This window comes from Thunnus albacares, chromosome 7, assembly GCF_914725855.1.
Source record: "Thunnus albacares chromosome 7, fThuAlb1.1, whole genome shotgun sequence".
Lineage (NCBI taxonomy): Eukaryota > Metazoa > Chordata > Actinopteri > Scombriformes > Scombridae > Thunnus > Thunnus albacares.
Window position 1 is genome coordinate 8154663 of NC_058112.1, and position 13786 is coordinate 8168448.

The 13786-nt window shown below is 38.4% G+C and overlaps 1 protein-coding gene across 1 annotated transcript; it reads left to right on the forward strand.

Annotated features, from left to right (window-relative positions):
* Positions 1 to 1608: 1608 nt before the first annotated feature.
* tat (tyrosine aminotransferase) lies at positions 1609 to 13473 on the forward strand. The gene is made up of 12 exons (XM_044355492.1): positions 1609 to 1871; positions 3202 to 3506; positions 3980 to 4084; positions 4189 to 4256; positions 4483 to 4641; positions 6638 to 6776; positions 6910 to 6962; positions 11304 to 11456; positions 11570 to 11698; positions 11944 to 12027; positions 12308 to 12406; positions 12543 to 13473. The coding sequence occupies exons 1-12, from the start codon at positions 1867 to 1869 to the stop codon at positions 12681 to 12683; spliced, it is 1440 nt and encodes a 479-aa protein (XP_044211427.1). The 5' UTR covers positions 1609 to 1866; the 3' UTR covers positions 12684 to 13473.
* The last annotated feature ends 313 nt before the right edge of the window (positions 13474 to 13786 follow it).

A 13786-nucleotide genomic window follows, 5' to 3' on the forward strand; every position in this document is an offset into this window, starting at 1 on the left:
TAGAAGTACTGCATGTGAGTATTTTCAGCAAAATGTACTTAAAATACTCAAAGTTTAAAAAGGCCTCTAAGCGTATTATATTGTTATATATTATATTATTGGATTATCATTATGATGTTAGATAGCTTCAGATGATTCAGATGAATGGGAATGGAGTCCAGTGTGAATGGCAGTTTGTATCCGGCCAAAGCCAAGAGCCGCAGGCAGAGATGGGTAGTAAAGCCCTCAGGGATGGCCAACAACACCCTCAATCCCATCAGGGCCATTGTGGATGGGATGAAGCTCACCTCAAACCCGGATAAACCCATGATTGCTCCTTCCATAGGTGAGAAGGTTTCTGCATTCTGTCAGTGGCAACATGACTAAATTGGTGATTTAAAAACTCCTGGAGATGCCACTTTGCTGCTTACAAGCATGCAAATTTTCAATCTGTAATTATTAAGTGATTAATCAATTCACCAACAAGCGATAAAACAGTAATCAGATGTACTCCTCAGATTAATATGATAATGTGTGACTATAATCAATAAAAAAAACCCTTCATCCTTAGATTAGTTTCTAAGATCTTAAATCAATAAATAATATAATGGTAATGCAGGTGCAACAGTGTCCAATCATTGACGTCCACTGATATACTTATTTTTGTTCTACTAGTTTTTTGTCCAGAGGGAATTATGACTCTATACATTTACTTAACCTTAGCTTTCTCTCAGTGTTGACTGTTTGTTTACTATAAAAATGTGCTCCTCAGGTGATCCCACTGTGTTAAACCTGCCTACAAAAAGTACAGTGCTTCAGGCCATGAAAGATGCCATGGACTCCCAGAAGTATGGCTAGTTTTAATAAAATTTTGTGATGAAGATATAGTAGATAGCTTTCAATGTTACAGTCGTTTTAGTCCCTCTTTTTGTTACTATACTTGCACCGAAGCTCAACAGGGAAACACTGTCTGAGGAAACACAAAGAGAGAATTTGATGCCAAAAAAATGTAAATGTGGCAGATATCCTCTTGATATGACTAACTCAGACTGCTGAAGCCTCATATAAGCATCACATCAACTTTTAAAAGCATTTTTGCATAAAATGACTGTGTGGACACACTGGATTTTGTCCCCCATCAATTACATTGAAAGCACATTTGAAGGGGATCTTTTAATAGCCAGTATGAACAGGAGGAATTATTACAGCGAGGAAGACCATATGGACACCTGCCGTTTTAGGACAGGCTTGAAAAATTGTGAACTGGTCCTTTAAGAACAGTTCATGAGTGAATTATTTACACTAAACCACTGCATATACAGGATGTCTGCTCAAGTGGGGCATGTATACTTTTCTCTTTTTTTCCGAATAGGAAGAATTAAACTTTATAATAAAATGGAAATACAAATAATTGTATTATTAAAAAGCAGGATATTAAAAAATAATAATAGTACTTACTAATAATTTAAAGATACATAAAGATACATTAACTAGTTGAATATTTAGGTAGTTTTCATTGCTCCACCCGCCACCTTAAAGCACCTGCACTTTGCGCCCTGTGTGTTTTGAGGCACACACGCATGACGCATTCCTGCAGACGCCACAGAGGTGTCCTGTCTGCGTGCGTGAAACCCGTCCGCCCCTCCACCGGCGGATAATTGGTGTAGTTAAGGTTTGAACTGGTATGGTTCTGGTTAGTGATGTAAGAGGGGTGTAATGGCACAACCCTCAGCCTCCACCAATGGAAATATGGGCAGGGTTCAACACCCATTTTCGTGAATCTTGCTATAAAACCGGCTTATAACATCCCTCACTATTCATTTAGAGTGAGAGTCATTAACCTGCGCTGCTACTTTTTGAGAAACTTTGTGTTGAATAGCCTATATAATGAGGTAAGTCAAATTCTTTTGAACGTTTTTTTTTTTTTTTTTTTAAATTTCAATGGATTTATGTTCTGATCATTAAAAAAAAGAACTATAAATGAATTTGCATGATAATTAAATGCATGTTTTCAAAGTGTTTGCAGGTTTACAGCGCTTTTATAGGTGATACACAAATAGACACATTATGAGAAATTTATTGCAACCATGCAGCCTCTTGATGTGTGTGATAATACAGAACGAGCTCCTGTAGGTTTATTTCAACTATTTTGCCCACATTTTGGAAGATATATATTTTTTATTTTAAGTTGATTCTCTTAAATTTATTTGTTTTGCACGCTGATCATTTCACTATTGATGAATAATATGGTCTTTATTCAACACCCAGTTTTGTGCAACTGCAGTGAATATCTGTCGGTTCAATGGAGAGAATCAAACAAAAAGCTAGAGCAAAATGCGATCTTGATGCTTGAATGGATGCTTTTATGATTTGGATTATCAAATTACTGGGTGGCCAAGATGGACCATGTAAGGACACAGTTTAAGAAAGCTCAATAGATGGGATGGAAAAAAAAATATTAAAAGTAAATGTGAAAATAATAAATATAATGTTAAGAATCCAGCAGAACTAAGCAAGAAAATCAGCCTAATGTGTAAATTTGATAATAATCTGTCAACATGCAGAATTTTGATTAATAGCATATTTTAATGACTGAACAAGCATTTTAAAATTATTAATAAGAATTTTTGCTATTTGATTATAATCTTCACCATGTTCTGATTATTCTTGGTTTATGAATAAAACAACAACTTTGAGGCAAGTTTATTGCAGTTGTCCATCAGCATTGCTAAAGAATTTCCAGTGGTGGAAGCAGAATTCAGATCTTAGTAGCAAATATTTCACTGTAAAAAAATACTCTGTTACAAGTAAAAGCATTCAAAATTCTAGTTACATAAAGGTACAGCAGTATTGGAAGTAGAGGTACTCATATCATTGGAATATTATTATGGATGCATTGTCATGTAAGGAGCATGTTCAAGTTGTAGCTGGTCAAGGTGGAGCTAATTTGTGTATTTTACACATTGTTGGGTAGTTTAATCTGTAACAATTAATTATACTTTATAAGATGATCACATAGTTTGCATGCAAAATGTAACATGTAAAGTAACTATATCTGTGAGATAAATGTAGTGGAGTAAAAGTATAAAGTTGCATAAAATTAAAAATACTTCTAAATTATACTTACGTACAGTACTTGAGTAAATGTACTCAGTTACTTTCCACCACTGGAAAAATCCCTTCATATTAAAACTAACATTCATTGTCCATCATCCTCATCAGTTCCAGGATGGATAACAAGTCTTACTTGGTTCAGATGAATGGGAATGGAGTCCACGGCAAAACCACTGTCAATGGCAGAAGCCTGAATGGGAGCGCAGTCAATGGGAAGGGAGTGCATGGGAACGGCATCCATCACGTCAGTGTGAATGGCAGTTTGTATCCGGCCAAAGCCAAGAGCCGCAGGCAGAGATGGGAAGTGAAGCCCTCAGAGATGGCCAACAACACCCTCAATCCCATCAGGGCCATTGTTGATGGGATGAAGCTCACCCCGAACCCGGATAAACCCATGATCGCTCTTTCCATAGGTGAGAAAGTTTCAGCATGCTGTCAGTGGCAACATGACTAAATTGGTGATTTAAAAACTCCTGGAGATGCCACTTTGCTGCTTACAAGCATGCAAATTTTCAATTTGTAATTATTAATTGATTAATCAATACACCAACAAACAATAAACAGTAATCAGATGTTCTTTTCAGATTAATATGATAATATGTGACCATAATCAATAAAAAATAAGTACATCCTTAGATTTCCAATTAGTTTCTAAGATTGGAAACAAAATAGACCGATAAATGACATTATGTAATGCTAATACAACTGCTCATTATAAATGCATGTGCGCTGGTATCCTGTCCAATCTCTGACGTCCACTAATGTATTTATTTTTGTTTTACAGCAATTCTACTGACTCTTTATCTTTCAGAAATATATTAGAAATATGTGGTTTCTTACGTATTTATGTGCCCTTTATTCACACATATTATCATATGCTCCTCAGGGGATCCCACTGTGTTTGGAAACCTGCCTACAGATAATACAGTGCTTCAGGCCATGAAAGATGCCATAGACTCCCAAAAATACAACGGTTATGCTCCTTCTGTTGGTGAGTCACACTAATCAGACAGACAAACTAGCTGAACCTCTCTCTGTTGGCTTTGTGGTTTGTTTCTTTGTCTAACTAATGTATCTCTGTTGACCTACTGGCAGGTTATTTGAAGAGCAGAAAAGCAGTGGCCAACTTCTACAGCTGCCCTGAGGCCCCACTGGAGGCAGAGGTGCTCACTCACCTTTGCTGGCACACTTTTTAACTCATGCTTTCCCATTGACATTCTCTACCTTATTCTACCTCTAAAGTACCTCAAGTGTACTGTAACCACATTGTTAGCAAATGAAAATGACTAAGGAGCATGATGAAACACAGTACTTGCAATAATAAATAGGCCTTGTATGGTTCTGGTGATTATGCTCTTGAAAATAAGGTGTACCCACCCTCCCTTGCAGGATGTGATTTTGACCAGTGGCTGCAGTCAGGCCATTGACCTGGCTATCAGTGTCCTGTGCAACCCAGGGGACAACATCCTGGTCCCATGCCCAGGTTTCTCCTTATATAAGACTCTGGCTGTTTCTATGGGCATCGAGGTCAAACTGTACAACCTGCTGGTACGTAGGAGGGGGCACCGTCTCTACCCCCTCTATACTATTTATTCTCTTTTCTCTTTTTGTCAAAAACACACTTACTGTAACACTCTTTCATTTTACAGGATAAAATCTATTTCAAATTCAAGAGTTTAGAAAATAATCTCTTTGCCATTACTATCAAATGAATCTCTGTGTTCAGCACAAAGATAACCCTAACCCTAACCCTAACCCTTTATTATCATGTACAGTAACACAAGACATGGTTAGCCTAGCTTAGCAAAGAGACTTGAACCATGGGAAAACCCCCCACAAAAAATAACTCTAAAGTTTCAAACATCTCAAAAGCTGTCTTAGTTATATGTCAGTACATTATTTATTTAGCATGTGTAGTGATAGAAAACCAGAACAGGCTGTTGTGGTTTAAGACAAAAAGTCTCACTAGCAAAGCTAGCTTAATACAAAGACTGGATGAGGGAGGAAACTGTTAGCCTAGCTTCATCGCAAATGAAACAATGTCTTCCAGCAACTCCAAAGCTGTCTTTGTGCAAATGTGATCATGCATTAATGTATTGATGTGTTGTATTAATGCATTACATTAGATTTATCCTTTTCTCTCAGTAGTTTTTTTCCCCCAGGTTTCTCTTTTCCTCATGTGTCTTGTGATTTTCTATCTTGGAATAAAATGAGAGTAAAGTGTCATTAAAGGCCACAGGATTTAGGCTGCATAGGGTTAGTGGTTCAGGATGAGCTTTACAACTTCTGCACAGATTGGAAGCAGATCTCAAGCTTTTAGTCCCACATACTGTACATGCAAGTTTATAGAAACTCAACTAACTGACCATCGAACATGTTAAAAACTAGTAAATCAGTCGCTGGTGCAGTAATTTTATTTGAAGAGAGTTCGTCTTTCTCCAAAACAAAGAGATATTTTACATATTTAATTGACTACAGGCCAATGGAATGACACAGCTGTGTAGTAAACCATCCTACACATGCATCATGGTGTGAAGCAGGCCACGGATGGGAGGAGGATGCAGGCGTCTTGCTGTTGGTGAATGGCAGAAAAGGAACTAGATGATTATACATAAAGACATGGACAGAATATGTTCAAGGACTAGTTTTGGAAATTGCACTGATTCACTGTGTGGTCGAGAGTTAGATGAGACAATTGATAAGACTTTCATGTCTGTCTGTTAAACATGAAGCTGGAGGCAGGAGATGTTTAACTTAGCTTAGCACAAAGACTGGAAACAGAGGGAAACAGCTAGCTCAGCTTAACTAGCTTCATATTTAACAGACAAACATACAAGTGCTTTGATCTTCTCATACCATGTTCATGTCATATCATAGTTGTTGTAATTATGAGATTCCGACTTGTAAATAGAGTTCACACCAACTTCAAAATCGTAATTACGACCTGGAACTTGTACTTTTCTGAAAGCACCGATATATCCAAAAATTTTGCTAAGAGAGACGCTTCACATCAGCCAGTCCATCATTCATGGTGATTAAACCCAAATTTAATAGATATAGTGTTATGTTGTTAATGCACATTATGTTAACCCTAACTCCCTTCAACTGTCTTGAGTTGTCTGATGACATGAACGCTTGTAGGTCATAAACATGGAAATCTTTCCCATCTATCCTAAATGACATGAATGAGAAATAACTCTCAGAAAGAAATGTATTTCCCAAAGTGTTGAAATTGTGGGATGGAAGTGATAACAATTTCAATGTTGTTGCACATTAGCTCATATCATCTTGATGACAGGTTTAGGGTGTTGGTCTGTGGCAGATGCAATGGATATTTAACAGCTAACAGCCTGATACCGGCTGTTGTTACTTCCTGGTACAACCTCTAACATTACAGCAACTTAACATCTCTGTAGCAGGTTGTATCTCATTTTTGCAAAGGTAGACGCTTCTTAACTGTCCCTGAACACCACCAGGATACTAGTGTATTATCACACATTATAAAGTTTCTGCTCTCATCCTGACATGCATCTTTGATCCGCAGCCAGAGAAGTCCTGGGAGATTGACCTGCAACACATGGAGAGCCTGATTGATGAGAGGACTTCCTGTCTGATTATTACCAATCCCTCCAACCCATGTGGCTCCGTCTTCACCAAGGAACACCTACAGAAGATCCTCAAAGGTTAGCAGTATTCTGTCCTTCTCTTGTTTAGCAGGAAAGAAAATTCCCCCAAAGTTTTTATTTGAAATTAAGTCAGACACGATCCATCCCATCTTAGTGAAAACAATTAAATATGTTGATTCTTTTTTCGTAGTTGCCTCCAGACACTGTGTTCCTATCCTGGCTGATGAAATCTACAGCGACATGGTGAGTACAACTACACACCAACACAAGTCACATCTCAGGACAGGTTGGCAGGTGGGCTTGGCTGGTTTCTACAGGGCCTCATGTAACACCAGCGAGGCACATTTTTCACCAATGTGACAGCAGAGGTTGCGTTTCAGTTGGCTCTGGATGGTGGGTGGACAACCCCACATCAGCACAGGGGGGATTAGGGGAAACGTGCTGTGAATGAGGCCTGGAAGCAGCCACCAGTAAGGCGGGTACAGCTGGGTAAACGGGCAGCAACGGGTCAGCAAGGGCAAGCAGTGCCATCCAGTTCTAATATGATGGAGTGTGATTCATTACAGTGGCGTTTTGGAGTCATGTGATAGTCCAAATGCTAATTCAGAGGTGTTGTCCTGCTCACAGAAAGCATTTAAAGGGCCAGTTGGTCCAGGTTGAATGAACCTTTTTTATTTGACAATGCCTGATAAGAATCTATGTTAGATGGAAACGTTGCTCTATTAAGTTACATTTGCCGGGAGCTATCAGTACAGAGTACAGATATTTTGCCTTGAGTTAGTTTTTTGATCCAGCACCTGTAAAAGCATTTTGGCACACTCTACACTCTGTCCATGACTTTTATTCTCATGATATCTCAATTCAAGCCACCTAAAGCAAATTCACGTCATTTGTGCTCACTCCCAACTTTCTGTAAACTTTTTTTGCAATTGCACTGCCTCTGAAATGGGCTTTGCCTGCACTATGAATAAATCTTTACTCTGTATAATTCACAGGGCTCCCTGTAAGCCCTTTTCTCCAGAACTGTATTCTGTGGATTAGCCACAGAACACAGCGTAACCTAGACACAGTCTCTGGCGAGAGATGTTGCGGATTATTTTTATTTTTTTTAAATGTAATTCTTCAATGCTATGAACACCATAGCTCCATTGTATTGGAGGTGAAGACAGAAATCTCAGAGACAGATAGTGGGTGAGGCAACCCTATAAGTATGAAAATGGCCAAATTTAAATGTTAACTATCAGAAAACAACATTGTCAGCACATTCAGTCCATCATTGTCGGCCTTGAAAAGTCTGTACAGGTCAAACTTAAGTTGAAGGTCATGCATATGAACACACATGGCCTCTAGTACACACAGACAGGAATGAACACACACACACACTCACAGGCAGGCTGAATGTTGTTTGCCAGATCAATAAAACAGTGGACATAAGGTAAGAGTCAATCTGTCTAGTGCAGTATTTTTCCACTTAGGTACCTTTCTGATAAGGTGATAAATACAAATCATTGGTGATGTCCAGAAACATTTATCAGCCTTTGATGAATTGAATATCACCTGACCTACTTCAGTTTTGGGTCTTTATTCAGCTGTCACTGTCATGTAGATTATAGCAGTAATCTTGGTACCTTTGAGGATATTATTGATAGTGTGATATTCAAATGAACAAATAGAGGTCTGGTCTGTTCATTCATCAGATCTTGAGGTTTATGAAGGCAGGTGCTTGTAGAGCTAGAATGATAATCTGCTGTGTGTAGAAAAGATATTGTACTGTAGTTGTAGAGTAAAGATGACAGAAAGGTTATAAAAGTAGCTGAAGAGAGTACAATACAGTTCAATATTAGAACTAAAACATTTTCTCACATCCTCCCTTGATTATAAGTTTAACCATGAAGTTACATTAAGAAGCAAGTAAGTCTTTTCAGAAACAGAAATTGTTGGATGCAGCACCCCCAATTCCAACATTGGAAAAGTGTGGGGGGTGTGAGGGGTTTTTCGAGGCTGTTCGACCACCTGATAAGCAGTTATGATACTGGTATGATACTGGTAACTTCTTTTGGAAAGTCTTTTGGAACAGCATGGCTTCCCTCCCGCCTTAATTGCTGTTCAGGGGCTGTATTTATCAAGCTTCTCAGAATCAGACAGGAAGTACTGATATGATGTCAACATTAGATTAGGAAATGATTAGGGAACTAACAATTATTTTCATTATCGACTAATCTGTTGATTATTTTCTTGATTAATTGATCAGTTGTTTGGTCCATAAAATGGTGAAAAACGTTGATCACTGTTTCTCTTCAAATGTCTTGTTTTGTCCGCAATAATCCACAACCCAAAGATATTCAGTTTACTGTCACAGAAGAATAAAGAAACCAGAAAATATTCACATTTGAGTAATTTGAAGCAGAGAATTTGGACAATTTTTCTTGACTCTAATGATTATTAAAATAGTAGGAAATGGTTATTTCTGTAATGTCATACAGTCTTGGGAAATGTCCTGTAACAAAGTGAACGTAGCCTTTTACTACAGACTCCACTATTAACTCTGCAATCAAAGTTTAATATATGTCTACTGAAACTGTTGGTTGTAACAGATCACTGTTGCAAAGCTGCATGTTTCACGTTACAATAAGTGTCATTGATTTCTTTAGGGACAGCGAATGTTCTCCTCCTCCTCTTTTCTTGTCAGGAAGATCTTTCAATAAGCTTAATGACATCAAGAATTGCCAAAACATCTTCTCTCTCACCCAATATCTCTGCCTGAACAGTGAAGATAATAGAAAGGTCACAGAAGTAGCTGTAGAGAGTACAGTACGATACCAGGAAACAAAACATTCTGTCTCAGCTACAAAACCCCCCCAAAACCAGCCTTTCCATCACTTGTACTAAGAAGAATGAATTGTGATGACTTGCAATTGCGCTTTTTAGTTGTGTTGCAGGAGCTGGAAAAATTTAGAGTCAGGGTTGTTGGGTGCATCCACAAACCCCCACCACCATCTGACCATTTCACATTCATCACTAGCAGACCAGAATGACTCTGCACTTTTTTGGCTGCATGTGTTTGCAATTAGCGCAGATGTTGGGTTTTGGCGCTACAGAAATCGAGAAGGAATGGGGGGGGTGTGGTGGGTGGAGACCTGGATAGGGGGTGTGGCAGTGAGGCCTTTTTAATGACTGAGTGTTTCAGGGCTAAGGGGCCAGGGTGTCTGTGAACTGCACCAGCCCAGCAAGTCTCAGTCAGTGGGGAATAATCCCCCTGTCCCTCTACTCCATAAGACCCCTGGCAGTAAATAACATTTTTACAACACATGTCAGCACAGTTGAGATCATCTCTGTGCAGATGTGTTATAAATATGCAGAATATTGTTTTTTACACACTTCTAATTGATACATTTGTATTGAAATAGTTGGTTTAGATCGCTCCATGTTTGCTCCATTTTCATTTACATCCAAATTTTCTTTGTACACCGGACTGAATCTCTTTGTACTTTCATGTAATCTTAAGACATACTTGATTTCAGAAAGGGGGAAGTGGAGTGACAGTCATAACCCAAAAACTACTTTATTATGCAGGCATATTTCAGATGTTCATTGCTGTTATATCCTTCATAGCAGCCTGGCCAATAGGATGCGGGGCAGTTCCCCGCTCCAGTGTCAAATATACTGTATGGCTTTAATGAGAACCAGCTTTCAGTGGGTGGACCTCAAACCGTGCTGACTGTATCACTCTCTCTCTGTCCTCTTTTACTTTGTCTCTTATTCTTTCTCCCTCACCCCCACATTAAATTTAAGTTTGTATTCTTCTATAGTTCTAAAATCATTGTTTTCAAAGCTTTTACAGATGCACATGTTGTTGTATGTAAAACAGATTCAATATTTGTGTCATAAATTATGAAAAATAAATGATGGGTCCCTTTGTTTGAGCAGAGGTCAAGGCATCTGTAGTTTTAAAGCTGCACTAATCAAAGTTCTATATCAACAATGAGTCATATGATAGTGCCAAATCCGCAGTTCCCCTCAGCTTTATGGAGTGTTTTAGTATCTTTCAGCTCAATGTTTTGGTTTTTATGGCCTGCTAACTGTTTTGGTTCCCTTTCACTGCTCTCATGTACTAAGTTTCCAGCCTCAGTTGGCAGCTGTACACTTCCTGCTCAGCACCAAACAGCAGACAAAGTTGGCAACTAGCTGGTGAACATATCAGAGCATTTAGCAGCTAAAGAGATATTTTCTCAGTAGTAGAGCAAAACAAAGTTAAAAATAGGGTGAATATCATACTTACATTCACCAGGTGGACACAAACACATTATTGACATTATTGTGTTTGTAGCTTTTTACGCTGCCCCAAGTGGTACACTGTCAGCATCACAACAGTATTTTCATGACTTAATCCACTTTCATACCAAGCATATCATGTATTTGACTTTCCATGTAGGAAATATAGCCTCCATTTGAATAAAAGTTCCATTTGAAGACAGCCTAAAGTTGCGATCAAGCCCGCTGTCATGGAACATAATAGTGACCCATGCCTATGGATAATTTTGCCATCTTAACATATTTCATTTTGGTCCTTGCTCCTGTCCTCAGGTTTTCCAGGGTTGCAGTTGTCCTTCCATGGCATCTCTCAGCAGTGACGTTCCTATCCTTTCCTGCGGTGGCTTGGCTAAACGCTGGCTGGTTCCTGGCTGGAGGATGGGATGGATCCTTATCCATGACAGGAATGACATATTTGGATCTGAGGTGCGTCATTCTTTGCATCCATTATGTATCCAATATAGAGAGAGTGGGGAGACTCCAGCAAATGATGGTTACACATTTATATAATTCACACATGCAGTGATTCTCCTCTGCAGATTCGACAGGGTCTGGTGAAACTGAGCCAACGTATTCTGGGAGCTTGCAGCATCGTGCAGGGTGCACTGGAGAGCATCCTCAACAACACACCTCAAAGCTTCTACAACAACACCATCAGCTTTCTCAAGGTAAACATCAAGTTGATAAAAGATGATTCATCAGTGTCATCTTTCTACATACAATATATTTTATCCATCTCTATATACCACTGGGATACACACTTTGATCAAAATACGGTCAAAATGCCCTGGACATATTAGCCCGTCTTAATACGGTGTTCATAGTATTGTAGATACCAAATTCTCATTATATTAGAAAGATTGAGTAAAAAATATCACAATGTCATTGAATGGTTTATTTTCTTCTGCCTCAGTCCAACTCAGAGATTTGTTTCAATGAACTGTCCACCATCCCCGGCCTGAACCCCATCATGCCTTCAGGAGCCATGTACCTCATGGTCAGTAAGTGTGTGTGTTTTGGGCATATATGTTAAGCATATTATGTCATTTAATGTTGAAGCCAAAGCACAGTCTGTGGAAATATGATATAAAAATGTGCAATGTATCCTCATGTCATAAAGCCAGACTGAATTACATCAGTTAATTAATTTTTAATTTCTCTGTACATTAGAATATATAAACATCCTCTGTATCATTCTATTTTACTTTTTTAATGGAGGTTTGATTATGAATTTCACTTTTTTACAAGAAAAATTATGTGTTTGCACATTTGTCTAGGTGGGAATTGACATGGATCACTTCCCAGACTTTAAAAATGATGTTGACTTTACTGAACGGCTGGTGACCGAGCAGTCTGTCTTCTGTCTGCCTGCCACGGTAAGACGTCATCCCTATCATCTTAATCATTTGTCTATCTGTCCAAAAACCGTTAAAATTTCACATTGACATTCAATTAACATTTGGGCTATCAGTTTAATATAATCTAGGAGTGTCCATGTTCTCTCCTCACCAGGCATTTGAGTATCCCAACTACTTCCGCATTGTGGTGACGGTGCCGGAGGAGATGATGGTGGAGGCTTGTGGTCGGATCAGGGAGTTCTGCCAACGCCACTATCGGCCCCGCAGCCGTGACAGCAATGATCTGGACCAGTGATGCAGTAGAGCTGAACCAGTCTGATGGAGTGGGCACTGTGGAGACCAAAGAACTGTCCCTTAGTCACACATACTGAGCTGGAATCTGCTTTGAAATTTTATTCCAGCAAGATTTGACATAAGAGACGTACAAATCTGACGGCGAAGCTGTGTTAATATTGTCATCACTGTGGCAACAAAGCTTGTTAGCAACATATCTGAAGGTCCGTTGATGGTGTAATTTTTGATGTAAACCATATGAAATGAGCAGACCTAATATTTATATTTTATACAGGCAACTTATATTAACCTCTACTTGTTTTTGTATATTTATATAATTTGTGTGACGCTTTTTATGGCTATGTAATGTAACCTCTTATCAACTGCAGGATCATAGAGAGTGCATAGTGTACACACATGGCATTTTATCATAAAACAGGAGATACTTTATGCCTGTTATGTGCATTGTGATCCACAATCAGGGGAAGTGAGTATATATTGGAATATCCATTTTTATAAATGTTATGTATTGATTATCCTCTGTATACTTTGCTTGTGCTAGAAAACGCCTCTAAATGCAGTGTCACTACATGGGCATGCTCTTTATCAAAGTCTTCTCTGTATATTGTTTGTGTGTTAATTGTGTATCATATTGAATCACACTGAACACATACATACATACATACATACACACACACACACACACACACACACACACACACATATATATATATACAGTATAAATATATTTTTACATGCACAAATTTTTATTTAGTAGTTTTGTTACTAGTTACCTAATAAAAACATGTTTGTTGAGATGACTGGTGTTGATTAATGTTAGAAAAGATTATTACATTTTTAGATACACATACATTTGATTTTACAAGAGAAATGTGAATTATCTGTTGTTATGCAAACTTGAGAGGATTTGTCTCTTCAGGACAAATAGCTTATTGTACATTTTAACTCAACAAATTTACTTACAGAACAAGGGGTACTGCATACAAAACATGCAACAAAGCCATGAAAATGTATGTTTAAAGTCTGAATTTGCTCTGTGCAAAGGAAGTGATCAGTCTCGGCCTAACTGAACCTCCAACCGACAATGAAACATTTACAAGAAAA